The sequence below is a fragment of the Mesoplodon mirus genome, assembly GCF_964341445.2.
Source record: "Mesoplodon mirus genome assembly, chromosome: 7".
NCBI lineage: Eukaryota > Metazoa > Chordata > Mammalia > Artiodactyla > Ziphiidae > Mesoplodon > Mesoplodon mirus.
Window position 1 is genome coordinate 23,879,457 of NC_138983.1, and position 20,420 is coordinate 23,899,876.

At 41.9% G+C, this 20,420-nt stretch overlaps 1 protein-coding gene across 4 annotated transcripts in view; it reads right to left on the reverse strand.

Annotated features, from left to right (window-relative positions):
• The window catches only part of TRIM44 (tripartite motif containing 44), a 119,639-nt gene that overhangs the window by 30,010 nt on the left and 69,209 nt on the right, over positions 1–20,420 (reverse strand). Inside the window, exon 5 of one of the 4 annotated variants that reach the window (XM_082626274.1) lies at positions 8,102–8,397. The exons of 2 other annotated variants lie outside the window; for them this stretch is intronic. In XM_082626274.1, the coding sequence (XP_082482400.1) occupies positions 8,322–8,397 (76 nt within the window). In that variant the 3' untranslated portion in view covers positions 8,102–8,321. Of the gene's footprint in view, positions 1–8,101; positions 8,398–14,263; positions 14,587–20,420 lie in introns of those variants that run through there. One more of the 4 variants, XM_082626276.1, reaches the window with a different exon arrangement.

The following is a 20,420-nucleotide window of genomic DNA, read 5'->3' on the forward strand; positions in this document are numbered from 1 at the left end:
CCTGCATCGTTAGGCGGACTCTCAACCATTGCGCCACCAGGGAAGCCCCACAGCCTAGTTTTTTGATAGAGATTTTCAGCAATAAAAAGCTGGTGCGATTTAAGATTACTTAGAGACCTAGAAAGACATTTTGCTCTCCCCCAAGCGAAATTTTAGAGTCTTGCTTGCCGTTTTTTGTTAAAGGCAAAACCAAACATTTCCAGACCCCCTGATGGATTGCATATTGCAAAAGCACACATGCACACACCCATACCCATTTTAAATTCAGATTGCAACCTCTACTCCTTTATTTAATTTGCCTTGCAATCACTGAGTCAGTAATCCTAAACTGAGTAGCCAATTTTTATTAATGGGTAACTCCTGCATATCTAAAAGACTTAGCTGCAATAGGTGAGGTATAAAAATGTAGGATTTTACAGAAATTTAGGATACTCCTACATTCTGTAAACCACCACATCACCTTCTTTTAATTTCTAGAACCTTCGAATGAGGACTCACAATATTGGGCCTCACAGGTTATCTTCCAGGTACCCTTTAAGGGCTGAGATCCCAAGCCTTGGAAAGGATATGTTTGTCATAGATATATCTAAAAAGATATCACCCCAAGAACCCCCTGCAGGCTGCAGTCTAAATGTCTGGCACCTTACGGCCCACATATTGTTTCAAACATAGGGGAGGCAGTTGCTCGCATAGCTGAATACCCCAGACTCTCTGCACAAAGGGGCTACATTCTGCCACAATCTGGCATTTCAGACTCTGTGACTATTTACCATCCCTCTACTTCACAGACAGACTCTCATCATAAAGATCAGGTCACATAACTAACCCCAAACTGAGCACATTCTGCTCCCTGGTTGGCCTGTGTCACTATCTACCCTCAAAGTCAAAAAGTCTGTGACCGTGTGTGGCCGACTGATGGGGTGATTTGCTGGTACCAAGCATATCAATCTTGCTGGCTGTGCACATGAAGGCAAGAAGATCTTGGGGTACCCCCAAACCTGGTTCCCTCAATCAGCAAGGCTTTCCCTCCGCCTTTCTAACAACATCTGACTGTAATTTGTGCCCATTAAGTAGGCCCTTCTATTCCTAAGGAAACCTGCTTGCGCAGGTTTGCTGATGTGCACAGCACATTACTTCCAATGTGCCCTTCCAGGAAAGGGCCTGACTCCCACTTCTGGTGCACAATTCATTCTGACCCAAACATCCTATCTGCTGCATGAATGCAAAAACATATGCACACACACAGGGCACCCCTCATTTTCTCTGGAGTAATGGGAGCCTGGGCAATACTTTAAGTACTCACTTACCCACATAAATGAGAGTGGAGCATTGAAAACACCCGTGACATCTACACAGATACAAAATGTATTCATTATGGTCAGTGCTATTACAATGCATTAGGAAATGCATTCCTAATGGCAGGACGTTTGAAGTAATGTGTTGCTGGATTCTGTGTCCATAAAAGCAATAATGAAGAAACAGGAGTGGGTCAAATAAAAGGAGTAAGAGGGGCACGGGGGATGAGGTCTGGGCAATGTCAGTGAGACGGCACATCCACTGGATTCACGGGAAGAGAGTGACGATAGTTTAAAGGTAGGAGGGGTGAGAAGGGCACCTGGCTGACATTCTGGAGAACTGAGGTTTGAATCCTGGCTCTGCTATATGCCAGCTGTGTGATCCTGGGCAAGTCATGTCAATATCCCCTGAGTTACGTCAATAGCCAGACTGCTCACTTTTAAAAGGAGGAGAGCTACCTCACAGGACTGCATGAGGAGGACACGAGAGAGCATATGTCAAGTGCTCAGCTACTCTGGTGGGTAATAAGCATGTGATCAACATCAGCTCTCCTTTTTCTTCTGGCTGTCACGAAATAAATGCACAGCTCTGTGATTTCAGGCATCATCTAGCTCTCTGAATCTACAAATCCAAGTTTCTTCTTCGGCAAAGTGGAGCTAAGAACACCTGCTCTCCCTACTGTGTGAGCTTATTATGAAGAGCAAGTGAAATGGAATGTCTGGCGTATACTATTGATTGGCTGACTCAGTCATTCTCAACTCACGCCCCCTGCTGCGTTCTATTCTGGAGCGTGGAAGGGTCAAATATGTGCCTACCGAGCCTGTACTGCAGTGGGGGATGGGGACATGGATGGAGCCCAGTTCAAGCCTGACACAGAAGCATAATAAGTCTTCCGGTGGTGGGCAGGGGCTGTGTGCTGGGAAAGCGTTTACTTCTCTGATTAATACAGACATGGCCCTTCTTTTGACCCCTTCTCCACGCTTGAACATGGATGTGACACCCAAAGCTGCAGCCCTTTTTCAATCATAAGGCAACAAGCACGAAGGAAAAGGCCAGGGAGTCTCAGAGGCACATGGCAGTACTGACATCATTAGCCACTGAACCAAAGCCAGCAGTCACCTCCCTCCACACTTATTATGTGAAACAAATAAACCTTTGTTTGCTTAAGCTACTGATACCAGAGTTCTCTCTTACTCAAAGCTGAGCACAATTCCAATACAGTGCATTAAGCACTCTGGAGAATTAAAAGCCCCATATACATAAAGTACACGATCTTCCCTCTGCCAAGAAGTTCATTCCCTTGGACCCGTCTGGCTAATTGATATATATCCTTTAAGCATAGGTTTAGTAGTATCTCTTCTAGGAAGCTTTCCAAGACCCTATCCCTCACATTTTTCCCACCCTTTGGACTTCTCAAAGCATTCCATAACACCCCTATCAGTGCACGTTACACTGCTTTGTAATGATCCATTTACTTGTCTCTTTGCTCCACCAGTTGCTTAAAATGCCTCAACAGCAAGGATTCCTATTTTAGCCATTTAAAAAATTTCGTAGCACTTGTCATAATACCTGGCACACAGTGGATAACTCATTAAGGATCTGTTGAAATACTGAATAAAACAACGAAAGAATGACCTGAAAGGGCATGAGGTAAATGATAGCCTGTGTAGCCTTAGTATCCATTCATATTTTTCAAACACTGCAAATAGCTTTCTAATTCCTATTATTACTTTCAGGGTATCTGGGCTGGGGAAGCATAGGTCTATTCAGTGATTTGCCGTTTTCAGTCATTCCGCTTGAGCCTTATTTGAGTTCGTGACATTCCCTCATTCCAGCCTCCTAAATTATTTTCTGCTGTGCATTTATTGAGTCCATACTTATCTACACAAAACTAATTTTATTTCCTTCCTTGTTGTTTTAGAATTTACCCTTGTGATAACCAAAGACATCCTGGGAATAAATGTTATTTGGCACCAAAATAAATGTTCACACCATCCAGCAGCTCCCTTCCGAGGTGTCTTGAGTTCTGTCTGTGTGACTGGAGCTTCCGGAGGCGTCCTGCTATCTCTGCCATATCCGTGTCCTTACCATCCTGAATGCACAGTGTGCAGGTCCTCAGGCTGAGCCTAAAGGATGTGGTTCTCCAGCAGGAAACAGATGTAAACTCTCGTGTCCCCTCTCTTCCAATAAAGCCAGCTTGTCTCCATTACTTGTATAGATCACAGCCTTCTTGAAGTAACATTACTAATCCCATTGCAAAATATCCAGAAAAATGAAATATTATGATTCAGATTATAAATCATAAACATGTTCTATTATTAGGCACATTACATTAAAAAAAAATCTAAAAGGTGAAGTGGTCTCCCTGTGACAGTCACCAGTGGCCAGCCTCAAGTCTGAACTCCCGTTCCCTTTGCCTCTAATGCTCATCATGCCCATTTTTGCTTGGCTGGCCCCTTTGTTCAGTCTGGTTTCAGCTCAAAAGTGACCTCCTTAGCCCTTCTTTGAACACCTTATCTGTAGCAGCTTCTTCTCCCCAGCTCCCTTCTATGGAGCCACCCTGTTTCATTTCCTTTCTAACACTGCTATCTGAAATTATTTTATTTAGTGGTTTACTAGTTTTTTGTCTACCTCTTCCCACTTGAATTAAATTCCACCAGAGAAGGGATCTCATCTGTCTTGTTCGCCCTGTATCCTGAGCAACAAGAGCTGTGTGTGGCATAATATAGGTGCTTAATAAACTGTGTTGAAAATGAATAAGAAGAAAATGGACAGTGTGTATTCACTCAGTGAATCCATTTTGCTGCCCTTTACTTGAGTTTCCCTTTGGGAGTGAGGATGAAGATGAGGTTGAGGGCTATCATGAATCCTTGGAGGTGGTGAGGTTAGCTTTGGGAGGCTATGTGGAGTTACGGAAAGAGCGAGAGTTCTGGTTCTGCCACTTTACTACTTGGCACATGTCCCTTACTCTCTCTGAGCTTCAGTTTTGTCATCTGAATTGTTTCAGAAGATCAGTGTAACAATTAAATGAGACAGCGATGGCACATAGTAAATAAGTTAGTTCCCCTCTGCCTGTCCCTTAAGGCTGTAAAAAGAGGAAGTAGTCCAGGAGCCCAGGGAAAGTGGTCTAATGCTTTTTCCCATTCTAGTAGTCACCTTAGCAACCGCGACGATTCTTCACGGAGACAATGTCAACCTGCTGTATCACGGAGGTTAGCCCACAGGCCAATTTTGAAGTCCTGAGTATATTCTTAAAACACTGAGCATGAGGCTACTTTGAAAGATTATTAGAAATGTATTCCTCTCCTCTCAACCTTACATCAACTTACATTAAACTGAGGCTGATGTTATTTCATAGAGGTAAGCTTATCAATCTGGTTTAAAGAGCTCTGGGTACTGATCCTGCCACAACGTGCGCTTCTTGTAGTCTCATCAAAATCAGACATTCAGGGCTTCCCTGGTGGCGCAGTGGTTGAGAGTCCGCCTGCCGATGCAGGGGACACGGGTTCGTGCCCCGGTCCAGGAGGATCCCACATGCTGCGGAGCGGCTGGGCCCGTGAGCCATGGCCACTGAGCCTGCGCGTCCGGAGCCTGTGCCCCGCAACGGGAGAGGCCACAACAGTGAGAGACCCACATACCATGAAAAAAAAAAAAATCAGACATTCAAAGCCATCAAAATTTTGTGGTCTCCAGGCCTGCTAGAGACACTTCTGGTGACATCTTCTTTGATAGATATTTACTTGTTTGAACACATTTAATTCCTTACACTCAATTTATTCTACCCATTCATTTGTTAATTCAACATGCATGAACTGAGTGCCAACTGCATGTTTAGCCCTAGTAGTAAGAGTTACTATATCCTAGCAGTTACTAAATGCTAAACACTGTGCCAAACCCCTTATGAGCATGAGGTCATTCAATCTTCACTTCACCCCACAGGCATTATGATTATCCCCATTTTACAGACAAGAGAGCTAAACTGAGGAGTTTACATCAGTTGCTTATGTGGACAATTAATGGTGGCTAGTACTTTAACCTAGGTCTTTCTGACACCAACCCCACTCTGTTTCACAATACTCTAGAAAGCAGGTCTTGAAAATGCACTTGGTACTTATCAGGGTCCTAGATACATTCATGAATTAAAAAGAAACAAGGCTAGACTACATGACTTTCTCACAGTAGGCACTCCATCTTATTCTTCTTTGCATTCCCACCCCCTTAAACAATAATGAGAATGTGGCTCCTGTCTGCAAAGATGTAGTAGAGCCAAATAGACAAGTGTGCATGAAAGACCTTAAGAAGAAGCCCAAGACACAAAACTGTACAGGGTACAAAATGTGTGAGTGATTATAGCTAGAGAATGGGTTTTACTCTATAACCAAGCAACAAAGTGAGGAGACTGGATTAGCCTGGGCATTAGAGACTCAAATGCTTACAGGGGCCTAGTAGGTAATATGAATGAATGAAGTGAATAAATTGGGCCAGGTGGAGTCTGGTAAATTGCAAAGTACATACCCCATCTAAGGAGCCAGCTGGTCAATGTCATGGGTAAATATAGATCCAGTATTGCCAGAAATTTTGAATTTCCAAAAGAAGCTGAAAAAAATCTGCTTTTTGATGTGAAATCTTTCAATTTTTAAATGCTGGTCAGTAATTCATAAATTGAAAAAATTACTTTATGAGGCAAACGAAACATATCCTTAGGCTAGAGTTGGCTGATGACCCATCGGTTTGTGGTTTTTGAATTAGACTATATTTCATAACCTTTTCATCACCAAGGATCCCCACGTACCCTCCAAAGGCTTCAGAATTTGAAACTCTAACATACAACATTTTTTAATATTTAATTAGTTTTCTTGCACGAATTAAATAATCAATAACTGACAGATTAGGTCACCATGGGGGGAAAACAGCTAACATAACTCTGCCCTGTTGCAGTTAAATGTAAGATTTCCCACTACAAGTTTTGAAATATTGAAAATAGTTCATAGACTTTTATTTCTATCTTCATAGATCCTTCTGGGGTCTGAAGAGCCCAGTTAGAAATTAAACATGTAGATTTCTAAGATCTGGTGACAGTGAGGCATAGTGGGAAAACGTGGGAACTGGAGTCAAACAGAATTGGGTTGAATCCTAGCTCTTCAACTTAGTAGCTGAGTGAAGGTCAATAAATTACTCAGCATCTTTTACTTATTTGAAAAATGGGAATAATTTGTGATCCATGTTTTTCTCTTACCATCACCATCTAATTAAAAGAAGCAGCCCAGGTAACAGCCCACTTAATACCAATATGATGATTAAAACAGTTCCAGCTCACAAATGAACAAGACAAAAGGTCATCTGTCATGAACAGGAGCTATGATGACATGCACACTGATGGAGGAGCAGCACACCTATGACCTTCTATTACACCTTCATCCAAGGAACTCCAAGTGCTTGATGACAGCCCGAAATTAGAGCTGGAGAACCAGAAACTTGGTGTGTTTATGAGTCTTGCCTAAAGTCGTGCCCTGCCTTAGGTGAGCAGATGCCAGAGGGTCTACGCCTTAGTACCTCTTGCTAAATAACAAAAAAACTGCATCTTTGTTGCCACCACTAACATATGTATTAATAACTGAACTCATCACTATAGTGCTTTATTATTCACAAAATCATTCAACACACATTTATCCTGTGCTCCTCACAAGCACCCAGGCTGTGGAGGCACACGTCAGCCCCATTCTGTGAATCAGAAAACAGGTTCTAAGAAGTTGGAACTAGTTTATGGACACCAAATTAGCAAGAGGCGGAAGTAACTCCAGTGACTTCAAATTCATGGTTTTTCTCATTAACCCGACCTGTAAGAGGCCACAGCAAATGAGAAACAGGGGTGCTGTTAGGAGCCACGTGCTAGCTGGGTGAGCACTATTCTGTTTATCTGTGAAATGCTAGGTGTATAAGAAATGGAACTTGTTCTGGGATGGACAAGAGATACAGGCACTTAGGGGCACTCTGTTGTCTAACTATAAAAAACTGTGTTAAGAAAAACTAAATTGTCATCTTAGATTACACACTAGTTTGCCTCTGTAGGGTTGCAGAGCAGAATAGTGTTCAATTGTGCTTACCTTTTCCAATTTACCCTCCTGGCCTGCCCCCACCTGGGAGAAGAGAAGCCCTACAAACCACATGACTCCTCGGCCTCCCTGCCCCCCAACCTTGCCTACAGTAACTGACTAGACAGGCATGACCACCTAACTCAAGGGTAGCTAATTAATAGACATGAATTGGCTATATTTTCTCTTGGGACTGTGGTGAGGCAATGTTGAATCCTGCATCAGAAAACTGCTATATAGCAGGGGCCAAGGTGCTGCCAGGACAAGCTGAAATTATAAGGAAAGCAAACAGAGGATGCTGCTCTGTGGGGCGGAGAGTAAAGCAGGAAGGAGAAAGAGACAAAGAAAGAACAGAGACTGAGAGAGCAACTTCTGGTCTTAACCAATTCCCACGCCTATGCCCATCAGGTACAGAAATGCTTCCTTTGATTGGGTCCTGTGAAATGCACCATGTCCTTTCCATACCCCTCTGTGTTATCTGAGCTAGCGTGGGTGGATTTCTGTTCCTTACAATCAAATAGTCTCTGATTAATACAATAAGAAACAGGAGCCATAGTTACATCACAGAACAACTAAAAGAGTAAGAAATGACTGAAAAAAATTAAATCTTTCTTTTAGATCATACAGAAAGAGAAGGAGAGAATGAATGAATGAATGAGTCTTCAAAGTTGAATAGACTAAATTATGGCTGCCTCAAAATACTCCAAGTTTATTTCCATTATATCTATACTCTTTTTAGATATCTATACTCTTTTTAGAACGAAAAGGATTAAGTGTTGGCAAAGCTCTCTTCTTATAAAATAAAGCACAATGCTGAGGACTTAAACAGTGATACAGTACATACTTTCACCTCGCGAAGCGAACCATAGTTCAAAATTCCCTTGTTACTCACAGAGCGTACAATTATGATGTCCATTCTCCACCTGTCATCAATCAACTTACTGTTGTATAGCTCTGTTCAGGGCACTGGTTCAAATGGGTCAACAACTGTGAAATCTTCTCTGATTCCCTAGGAAGAATTAGTCACTTTTTATTCTGCTTCCCATTGCACTTAACACATCTCTCTATGTGGGTTCTCATACTGGTATATTGTAATTCTTTGCTCATTTCTCAATCGGACTACAAGTGCTTTGAGGGCAGGGCCCATGGCTCATTCTTTAACCCTGTTGTGCCTCGCACAGTATCTGACTTAAAAGCTGGTGGAATAAATCAGGGCTCATTAACTTTGCCTCATGGGAGACTTCCTGGAAACAGTAATTAAGATTAAAAATTTTTTGTAACAAATCAACTGGGGTTACAACTATGCACACAAATTGTGTTTAACCATTTCAAATGAGTTAGCCTATAATTTTAGTTTCAAAAAAAGTATCAAAAGCATGTCAGAATTTAAATACCTGCTGAAAAGTTGCATTGCAAAACACTGCATGGAGTTGGGGATAGGAAGGAGGTTAAACACTGCGAACTGTTAAGTACAGCTCTCATCTTTGGTGAGCTCAGACTGTACCATTAATTTAATACTGAAAATTCAAAGTAATCATTTAACTAAAATGACCACATGAAAAAAGTGCTGAACCCAGCATTTTGGCTGAAGTGGTTAAAATGCCAGGATATAGAGGTGGACTGAGTTTCCTGGAAACAAAGTTTATGAGACAAGCAGACACGGGTTGTTGGCAACTCAGCTTTGTAAACTACTTCTTATGATGCACGGTGAAACACTCACCTCTTTAATAACTGCACTTTCCTACTGGCAAGCTGAGGGAGGGGGACAGGAAGCCATTACCAAGTGTGAGGTGAGGTTGAAAGGGTTCTGCTGAAGAACCCACGGTGTCATTTGTTCACTGTATTCTCCACTTTCAAACAAGGAGAGCAGACTTAAGGAGCTAAACTATGATCAAGGTACCACTTTTGTTAGTGGAGACCCAAATAATAAAGTAGAGTGCTGAGATTTCGAGGCTACAGTAGGTGCCTCCCGCCACCTCTCCCACTAAATTAAAGTTATCTGAATCCCAGGGAAGGAGCAACTTGACTTACTCATCTAGTCATTGATGGAGAAGTTGGAACAAAGACCTACCTGGGACCAGGAGAGACAATTCCTTCCTAATCTGCTTATTGCAATGGAGAGCAAAGAGCAAGGAAGGTCCATCCTGCCTGAATCAAGTGATCCAAGAAGCAAAGGAGAAGAAAGAAAGATACGGTCATGTTGTTTTTTTCAATGCAGTGACTGTTACCACATTAACCCTGCGCAACAGAGAAGAGAGGCCAAATGACTACCAGACTCTGACCAATCAGACAAGTTACTCCTCTTCCCAAGGGAAGGAGTAAAGGATAAAAAAGAGGCAGAAGCATGCCCTTGAGAGGGAGGAAGAGTGGCAGAAATTTCTGATTCTGTGCATATGTGGTATGTGGTGGGTGAGGATAGGGTTTCTCTTCAGACACCCTGGCTGACATTGTGAAGATATTATCATAACATGAAATACACTGGAAGAAGCGTAGAAAGATGCCAGGATACCAAAAGATGCTGGAGAAACGTTGTGCATAAGGTTACATTAGTCCCATGACCTCAAGGCTCTAGGTGTTCCCAAGGACCCCACTTTGGAGATGAAAAATAAGTTCTATCTCCTTTCTGGATTCACAAAAAACTCAAGGAGAAAGTGACCTACAAGCAAAGGCAAGGAGGAAAGGCACACAACCCAATGGGCTGAGACAAATGCAAACTGGAGTCATTACAACATCTTTCTCTCTAAGCCAACCTTCCCTCCCATTAGCATCACTCCCAGTAGCCTGTGGTCTCCTAAGACAAAGACTCCGGAGCCTTAGCGCCAGAGAGGGATAGAGCTAGAGGGAAACTCAGGGGCCACATCAAATTCAGGTCTTTCATTTTATAACTGTTAAACTCAAGCCCAGAAAGGTTCAATGACTTGCCTGAGTTTATATAACTAAGTAGCAGCAGAGCGAGGCTTGGAAGCCAGCGCTCTTGATTTAGCTCTATCTTTCTCTTTTATTTCTCAAATACAGCCACTCACTAAGTCCTCTCCAGTCCCCAAACCCACGTTTCCCCCACCTGTTCTTTTATCCCCACTGCTACTGTTCTAATCCAAGCCTAGAATCCTAGAACTTCAAGATCTTTCATGTGAATCACAGCAACGATATTCTAATCTTGTGGACCTTCAGGACTCTTCTCTCGATCTGACGTCACTTCTCACTTGCCTCAAAAGTGATCCCCTGCTCACTGGGGTGGGTTGCACCGTTTTGCCCCTGCTCTTTTCCCCTTGCCAGCACGTCCCATGCAGGGGCTGCTCTTTAGCCTTGGTCTTAGAATGAAGGAGAAGGGAACAGAGCTAAAGCTGATCCACAGTGGACATACAGTATGTGAGAGGAGTAAATGTTTGCTGTTGTTGTCACCGAGATTTCAGGGGCACTGACGGATCCCATGCAACTAGAACAGTGCCTTGCTCAATGAAGGCACTCAGAAGATTTTGTTTTTAACTGAATGAATGAATGAATGAATGATCTCACTAATCCTCACAGTAATCTTATTTTAGATACTATTATCATCTTCATATTGCAGATGAGAAAAGCAAGGCCTAAGGAATTTAAATAGCAGGGCTAAGGTTATATAGCTAGTAGGTGATGAGGCTGGAATTCAGACCCAGAACCTCTGACCCCAAAGCCCATATTCTTTAACCAGTGCATCACACTAATTCTGAGAACTCTTAAAACTGCTGGAGGGCTTCCCTGGTGGCGCAGTGGTTGAGAGTCCGCCTGCCGATGCAGGGGACACGGGTTCGTGCCCCGGTCCCGGAAGATCCCACGTGCCGCGGAGCGGCTGGGCCCGTGAGCCATGGCCGCTGAGCCTGCGCATCCGGAGCCTGCGCTCTGCAACAGGAGAGGCCACAACAGTGAGAGGCCCGCGTACCGCAAAAAACAACAAACAAACAAACAAACAAACTGCTGGAGTCTAAAATACACATTCAGTTTTTAATTACGTATTACCTTAAAGCTGTCTGATTATTTCATATATTTTATCATGCCTTGATATCCACAGGGAATTGATTCTAGGGTGCCCCTCAGATACCAGAATCCATGATGTGCAAGTCCTTTATTTATATATAATGGGGTAGGACACACGTATCATCTTCTGACTATCCTCTGCCATTTCCCCCTGGTTGCAGGCAAAGATTCCCACCTAAAGACTTCTTTACTGACTGATGGTGGTTGATTCAGGACAAGAGCTCACCCTTCTTACTTCCAGTTCTCAGGGACTCAGAAGGCTGGCTTGAGCACTCCTCACCTTGACTCAAGAGCTCCAGAGGCAAAGACTGAATTTTAAACAACTTTCAGGTCTGATGGAGATGTAACTTTTGAAGGAGTGGATCACTTCCTTCTTCCCAGATGTCAGCCTATCACTCAAAGGCAGGGAGGAAGGAAGAGAAATGCCTTCTAGAAAGATTGTTTGAAGAGAAGAAAGAGGAAAACAGGCCTCAGTTAGAAAAGCAAGAGTCAGCACAAAACATCTGTTTATCTTGGGAACTATCTCAGGATGATACATTTGAGTTCGCGCCCTGCTTTTCCAGACAGCAAGCAGCCTGCACTACTGCTGGCTCAGACAGGTCGCTGTTCTCCAACCTCATCATGGACAAGGCACACAAGGCTGCAGCTGAAAGGGTGGCCACTGACATGAAAGCACCTCTGCAGCCCATCACTTGCCAAGGACAGGGAAAGAGCACTGCCCAAATCTCTGCACAGTCCTGAGTGCACCGTTTGCTCCATCCAAAGCTCTCACTGCTGTAGCCCTACCCTTCTCAGAAGGCTCAAACAGAGCAGACAGGGCATGTGTGTAGCTTTAAGTGAAAAGAACAAAGAAACTAGCCTGGAATACTTAGATTAAAACCCTTCTTTAGAGCAGGTGTACATGGGTGAACTTTTATATTTATTTACTAAATTATCTATCTATCTACCTACCTACCTACCTACCTACCTCAGTGTAAGCCTACAGTGGTGATCTGAGAAGACAGTAGAGAGAGTTGGCTAAGAATACAGACTCTACAGCCAGATGGCTTTGGTTCAAACCCTGGTGCTCTATCATTTACTGGCTATGTGACCTTGGGCAAATTATTTGGTCTTTCTATGTTTAATTTTCCTCATCTGGAAAATGGGGATAGTAACAGCCTCTACCCCTATAGGGCTATTATAAGGATTAAATGAACTCATGACACGTAACACTCTTAGAAAAGTGCCTGGCACACAGTAAGACCTCAATCAGTGTTTGCTATTATGGCCATGATCATTATTATCTAAAGAAGAGCCAAGGATTCATGAGTCCTTGTCAGTCATTTTCCAAGTCTGGAACACAGCAAAGTACTGCTCATGTATATAGTTATCAAATAGTGTAACAGACTTGCTATGCCTACTACTGAGATAAAGAAAAATCAAGTACAGATGCTGCCATTCAGAAACTCACAGGCTGTTGGTGGATAACAAAGGCAGATTCACAAGTAACAGCTGCAGGTAAATGACCTGCACAAGGTGACAGACTGAGAATATAATCAAGTGAATCTAAGGTTTTCCTATTCCAAACCAGGGTTCTCTCTACGACTTTGAAAACAGGTTTTGCATAGCTATTTGTTTATTCAAAAATTAACTGAGTCCCTATAATGTTCTAGGCACTGACAGTACAGTGGTGAAAAAGACAAAGCTTTTACCCTCATAACATTTATTTTCTAGTGGGGAAGAAAGAAAATAATAAGTTAAATACATAATACATTTTCATGCAGTGACAAGTATATGCAGAAAACCAAAGCAGGTAAGGAAGGAATGAAGGTCTGAAGAGGCAACATTTCAGCAGAGGCCTAGATAATGTGAGAGAATGAGCCATGTGAAGATCTGGGGATAAGCACCAGGTGGAAGGGAGCCCAAGCACGAAGGCCCTGAAGTAGGAAGGAATGTGACCTCTGTCTGAAGGGAGAGTAAGAAAGCTGCATAGCTGGAGTGAACAGTGGGGTGAGCAGCAGATGTGAGCATGGTGGGAATCTCATCTTGTGTGACTTTATAGGTCCCCTTCCCTCCAGGTTACTCTAAAGCAAGTTCCAGACATGATATAATTCATACTGGAGCATTCTAAATAGAATAATTACATGACTTCCTTTGTATCCTAAAAGATCATTCTAGCGCATCTATGTGAATAATGGAATGGAGGGGTTACAGTGAGAGGAAGGATGAGTAACAGCGGCAATGAGGGAACGACAGTAGAATTCTTGGAGGGAAATTATGTGGCCCGGACCAGTATAGTGAGGCAGTGGAGGTGAGAAGTCCTTGGATTTGATGTATAGTTGAGGGTAAATCTGACAAAATTTGCTGATTAATTGGATTTGGAATGTGAAGAAAAGAGAGATATTGAGTATGACTCTTAGGTTATTGGCCTGAGACAAGATGATGCCATTTACTGAGAAGGAGAAGTCAAGGTCAGAAGCATGCTGGAGAGGGAGGAGAACGAGTTATGTTTTGAACAAAAGCAGCTATGAGAGCAAAGGCACAGGATGTATAACAAGAAGGCATCACTCCAAGTCCTGACTCTTGCCACTCCTAGCTCTAGCTGGGCCACCTTGGACAGGTCACTCACTCTCATTCAATTTCCTCATCTATGTAACATGGGGAGAGCAAAACCACCTCTCAGGTTTGTTCGAATAAGGAAATGAGATGCTGTGTACACCCTGTAAATTGTAAAGGTGCTGAATCAAGGGTAATCTTCTTGTTTCCTTTGTTATTGCTGATAAATATTTGTTTAAATGACTCATACATGAACCTCAAGTTACAAACACAATTATGTCTTAACAAATAACACTATGAAAAGACAACTTTATATCATCCAGCTCTGTTTTGCTTGTTTAATGCTTGTACTTTCAAAGGGTATAGAGCATCATTTACATTTCTTATTTGCATATCTTACTATCATTCACGTAGGTTATCACATTTGATCCTTAATATAGACAGAGTGGGTGCTATGGCCCCTAGATGACTGATGAGAAAACTGAGGGACAGAGAAGTACTATCAAAGGCCTGACATCCTAGTCTTATTGCCTTCCTCTCTTGGTCTGTAAGTCAGAATACTGCGATCCTGGTGTATAATCCACTTGGCATCAGGGCCTGGTCATATCAGGGAAATTTCTGACACATAGAATGCTGAGCACCTCCATGACCACTGGTAAAAAAAAACAAACACAACTACTCAGATGCAGCATTTAACAGTTTGCAAAATACTTATATATATATATTTTCTTAGTTCCCCCAACCTGTGGTAGGCATATGATAGCTATTAGATGTAAGAGGCACTATCATGTAACAGAAGGATACGCCCACTTTATACACTGACTTAAAAGAGGAAAAATGACATTGTTCTGTATTGCTTTGTATTTAGTAATGTTCCTCGTCACTGTTTGTTTCAGTCATTCATTCAACCAATATTTGAGGGTCTACTCCATACTAGGCAATGTGCTGGGTACTTGGTATACACTGGAACTAAAACTTTTTTATTGTTAAAAAGTGACACGAATTATGTTATTAAGATGAAAAGAACAAAAAACTTATTTATGATGGATATTTTATTTTTGAATGGAATCACAGACATCCAAGTTTCATTTTCATGTCAATTAAAAAAAATATATCCCAGTGGCCCTCTCTAGACTTTCTTTTGCCAGGCATGTGTACCAGTTTCAATTATTTGTACCTCTGATAGCTACACTCCCATTTGTATTAGACATAAATTACATCAATAACAGTAGAGAAATGGTTCAGAAGACCTAGTTTTTTGGAGTACAACAAGATTTCAATCTAAGAGATGTGGACTCTTACTATATATTGCCTTACATTTCTTATACTCTCTTTCTAGATGGCAAATCATCAGCAGTAGGTCTCAACATCTAGTGGACGATGAGCCACATCCAATTGAGGAACACTGTTTCTAAAGGATATTTATGTGATAGGGGTTAAAAGATCCTTATGGTCAATAAGTTTGGAAATGCTGGGTTAAACAAAGTAAATAAGTCTCATTATCACAGGACTGCTCGAAGACTTTATTATACCATGGTACTTGTGGAACTCCAAGAGGTGGGTCAATAAGCAGCATTTGCCAAACTTATTGGACCATGGAACCCTAGTTTAAAAGACTAAGTCAACAACTCAATCAGTGTTCAGTCTAATGTACCTGGGAAGGCTCTGCACTGGGGGATTTCCATTTACAACTGCACATGATATGCATCTTTTTAGTGGGGTGCTGATTCTTTAAGCTTAGGGAGAGTTGAGCAGACACAGAACAGATGTATGGCCCTGAAATGTGGAGGAGAGACCAATCACTATATAGTAAGCACGGAGAAAAAAGGGACCGTTTTTGGTTTTGATTTCTATGATAGTTGCAACACCTAGCGCTGCCTGGCACATAGCAGACATTGGATATAATTTGTTAAATAAATGGCTAAATGGAATGAAACCTACAGAAATGAAAGGAGCTTATGTCAATTTCAGAATGAGTGGCTACATTGTTTTTCTGTCTTCAATGATTTTGATTTCCATATCTAGACTCCTAGTCAGTGCTTAATTTATTTTCTTAGAACAAAAGACTGAGAATTATTCCAACCGCCTTTTGCATCATGACCCTGCACTAATCTAATAAGAGAAAGGTTACATTGCTCTTTGTAGATGAACAGCACATTAATGAGATCTTCTTGAAATGATCCCACTTCCATTATGCAGACAAAATTACATTTTCCAGCATGATTATTGTGTCAGTCGAGCTCCCAAATTTTGATATTAATTGTTTCACTTGCAAAGGCAACATCAACTTATTAGTTTGTCAAACCTCTGGAAAATCAAGGGAAAGCTCATAGTTTTAAGTAGTGATTATCAACCTGTACTTCTCCCGCATTCTATCTTTTACACATTTTCCCACTAGTCAGAAGGACTAGGCAAGTTTTATTCCCTGTATTAGGTTTTAACAGAAGAAGTAATGGGTCTCTTTAAAATGTGTTTTTAAATTACATACCACTTACATTTCTCAATCCTTACTTGAGACTCTAGACTATAAGCTCTTTGAGGGCATGAACCTTGAATGTTTTGTGGAAAACTGTATTCTGAGCACCAAAGACAATGCCTGGAACAAAGTAGGTGATCTGTAAATATTGGTGAATGAGCACCATGCTTCTCCTTTCACTGAGACTCGCTGTTTTAAAGGAAAACCTTCCTCCTTCTCCCTCTCTCTTACCCCCCTTCTTTCCCCCCTCTCTCTCCCCCGCCAACTCTTTCTTTGTCTCTCATACACACACGTGTACATTACACATACACTCTGGAATACAGGGAGGTCTTGCTATATACACTATGGCATTTTTCCCATGAATAATACATAAAACATGGAAGTTTGGTGAAAATATATCATTAGAGGAGTTTTGGACAGTCACCTTGCATTGTGTAATGTCATCTCCTATTCCAAGCCTTAACATGCCCTGAGCCACAGAACAAGTTAGGAAGAAATCCTGACTCACACTTGTTCATCTGGTCAGAGCTTGAGACACAGGGCTAATCTGTGAACTATGAGTCTGACAGATCTCAAACACATGATAGGACATTCTCCAATACTGCTTATCTAGTAATTTTTATTTTGTAGCTTACATTTATTCTACTAGAAAAAATATTATTTTCCTTTTTATTGTAAACTGTTTAATCTACTTAAGTCTGATTTTATTCTAGATTGGGATCACGACTTCCCCATAGAGTAGTAGAGGTTTTATTTGAAAAACACAAATCAATAGGATAATAGGACTCAGTATATTGACTTAGTAGCTCTGTGACCTTGGGCAAAGTGCTGAACATGTCTAAGTCTGATATGAGAATAATAACAGCACTGTCCTCCTAGGTTGCTGTAAGGCTTAAATGAGATAGATGATCCACGTGGAATGCTTAGCTTACGTTCACTATTGCAATCTCTGAGGGGTTGATAGACTAATAGCCGTGATGATCAAGGACCTAAACAAGTTCATCACCTCTGTAAGTCTTTTTTTAATTTTCTTTCTAATATGCCACTCTCCCCTCATTCCATCCACAGAAGTAGAAACTCACAATGGGTAGGCCTTGTGGGTCCTGTTTTACCTCCAAGCGTGAATTCTTCCTGCAGAGTTTGGATAGTATTTCTGGATTGCTTCTGGCTGGGTAATGTCATTTAGGGTAGTCATTTATCTGGTCCCCTGCATTTCTTTTTACAGTGTATGTAACTTCCTCTCTCTTTATTTGGTTCCTTAAAGAATCTTGATTGGCTGGGGACTCGGCCCTTCATTTTCATTTATCAAAAATTCCTAACCAGAGGGGATGAGTGCTGAATTCTAGGGTCATGCTGGGCTGAGCATCTGTGCCTGGCCTTTTTATCTATGCAGCTGGCTGGTAATTGCTAAGTTTTCCCTTCTGAAACAATTATCCCCCCATTTCTCTCCCCACCTCCACCCCACCCCCAGTTAATTATCAGTTCTAGAATTAAACTGTTTGCCTCTCCTGCTGTTGTCATGACAACAGTTGGCCTGCACCTGCCACTGGGTGAACAGTGGCTCTTTCAGAAGAGGTGATGGCAGTTGCCCGCTCCATAAAAGCCAGGGAGCAAACTAATGTTTACCTGTCTGGGGAGAGAAGTTCCTATTCATTCCACCTTAGGCATTTTCCTGGCAAGTTCCACCTCAACTTCTGTCTCATACAAACTGCTTGTTGGCACTCAATAAAGAAAATGAAAAATTTTTTTCTGATAAAAATGCCAAATCCCTGTTGGCTTGTCACAATTCCATCCATTAACTTTACTTATTCCCAGCCAAGATGTTGGAAGATGTGAATCTTCCATCTCCTGAGAAAGGCAGGATAGTGTGGTGGTTGAAGGCACGGAAGTTTAAGCCTGACAGATCTGGGTTCTAATCCTGGCTGACTTACTTTCTAACTGTGTGACCATGGCTTAGTCACTTAACTTCTTATAATGTCAATTTCCTCACCTGTAAAAAGATGATGAGAATAACTATATTTAACAGTTTTTTTAAGCTTTGAAATAATATACGTAGGTCTAGCTCCTATTTTAAGTTCGACACATAAGCAGGTATCACTGTTAGAGCTGTTTAGCTGCTAACCCTGAACAACCCTGAAAGTCAGGGCAAAGTTGGCAGCTTGGTCAGTTTTAACTGGTTCTTGTCTGAGTGGCAATCCCTGCGAGATGGGATAAAACTGCACACACTGCCCCACAGCATCTGGACCAAGATGCATCTGGCAGCCAGGGACAGCTGAGAAATGCTTCTTTGTCTACCTTCTCTGTAATTGTCAGCCCCTCCCTCTCTGTACAGTTTTTCTCAGGCTCAATCTCACTTTCCTTTCAACAGAATTGATAGGACCAGAGGGGAAGGAGACATGTACTCACCAAGGAAACAAAATGCTTTTCTGTTTTACAACCACATTACAACCTACAGGGAACAACTGGTAGTGGTGGTAAGGAGTGGGGGAATGAGGCACTTATGTAAGAGAGTGTTTTTCTTCCCTAAACGTCTGCTTGTGGCTAAAGAAGCATTTTGTTTATGACCCTATAACCACTCATAGGTAGGTCCTAAGTCCAAACAGGACAGGCACAGGAATACTGGTCCTTGGCAAAGGACCATTTAGGTACCCCAGTTTTATCACAGCCTTTGGACACCTTTCTCAATGTTCTGGAACTACCTTCTTGCAGTTCTAATTTTAAAGAAACCTGCACTCAATGACTCTAAACTTCATACCGTCTTGAAAAGAAAAAAGAAAAAACCTAAAACAAAACAAAAAAACACACCCGCTTCTGCTCCCAGCATCTGGTACAGACACGTGCTGTGGGTTTCCGGGTAAAGAGGTGAATGCAGTTCAGCCACATGGAACTTACAAAAAAAAGGAAGGCTCCTTGGAAGTTATTGGGGAAATGGAACTATTCACCTCTTGCCTGCCTCTCACTGACAGAAAGTGAGAAGATGCTAGAGACCAGCAGGTTTCTCCTAAAATGAAAAAGACACCACTAACAACATTTTGCTGTGGCTGCCACAGGTGAGGGAGGGCATAACCAATGACATCAAATTTAGTTATTCTTAAGACATAGACTGGAGTTTTTTGACTTCCTAAAATCTATCATGCTTACTCCCAGTCCAAAATGGCTATGAAGATAAACCAGGAAGAAGAGAACTAGGCTCCAACCAGACTCTTCAGCACCAGATCTAACTCAGGGACAAATGTGACATCAATTTAATTCTTCGACTAGTTTCTAAGAAACATCTGTAGCCTTAAATCTACTTGGAAAATGTTGGTGCTTTGGTATTCCTTATCTCCATCAATTTAGAAGGAACTGGGTATCTACTCTCTAAATTTGATTTAAGCTAGAGGAAGGCTGGAGCTGTCAAAACAAGGTATAAATAAGATAAAAATCAAACAATTTCCTTTTATAATTACTTTATCTCAGTTGTTTGTTTTTCCATATAAAAGAAGAAACCCAAAAGGAGAATACTTTTAATGCTTCATAAAATACTTGTCCTTTAAGTATAGTAAAATGTGCTACTTGATGGAGAAACTGAGGCACAGAGAAAGCAAACAATTTACACATAACTCATGAGATGTGACTACCGCAAGAGATCCATACGATTCAAAAGTCCATCCATTTCTTCTACGAATAGGACCATGCTGTAGTCAAGCGGTAAAGCCTAACAGGAAACGGTACAAACCTTTTGGTGCCCCAAGTGGCACACAAGACCCTGTACAAGGGAGACTCAGCCACCCTTGTCTCATCCCCGGCCAACAGTCCAGTCATGTAGCCCCTCAGCATTCCCCATATAGCACATGCGTTTTCATTCCTCTGAGCCTTTAGAAATGCTGATCTCTGTGCTTGTATGGCCTTCCTACCCTTTCCATCTGCAAAACCCTACCCCTACACCCATCCTTCAAAGTCCAGCACAAATGCTATCTTTTCTGATTCTCTATTCTGAGTTAGTTGTATCCTATTCTACATCCAACGTA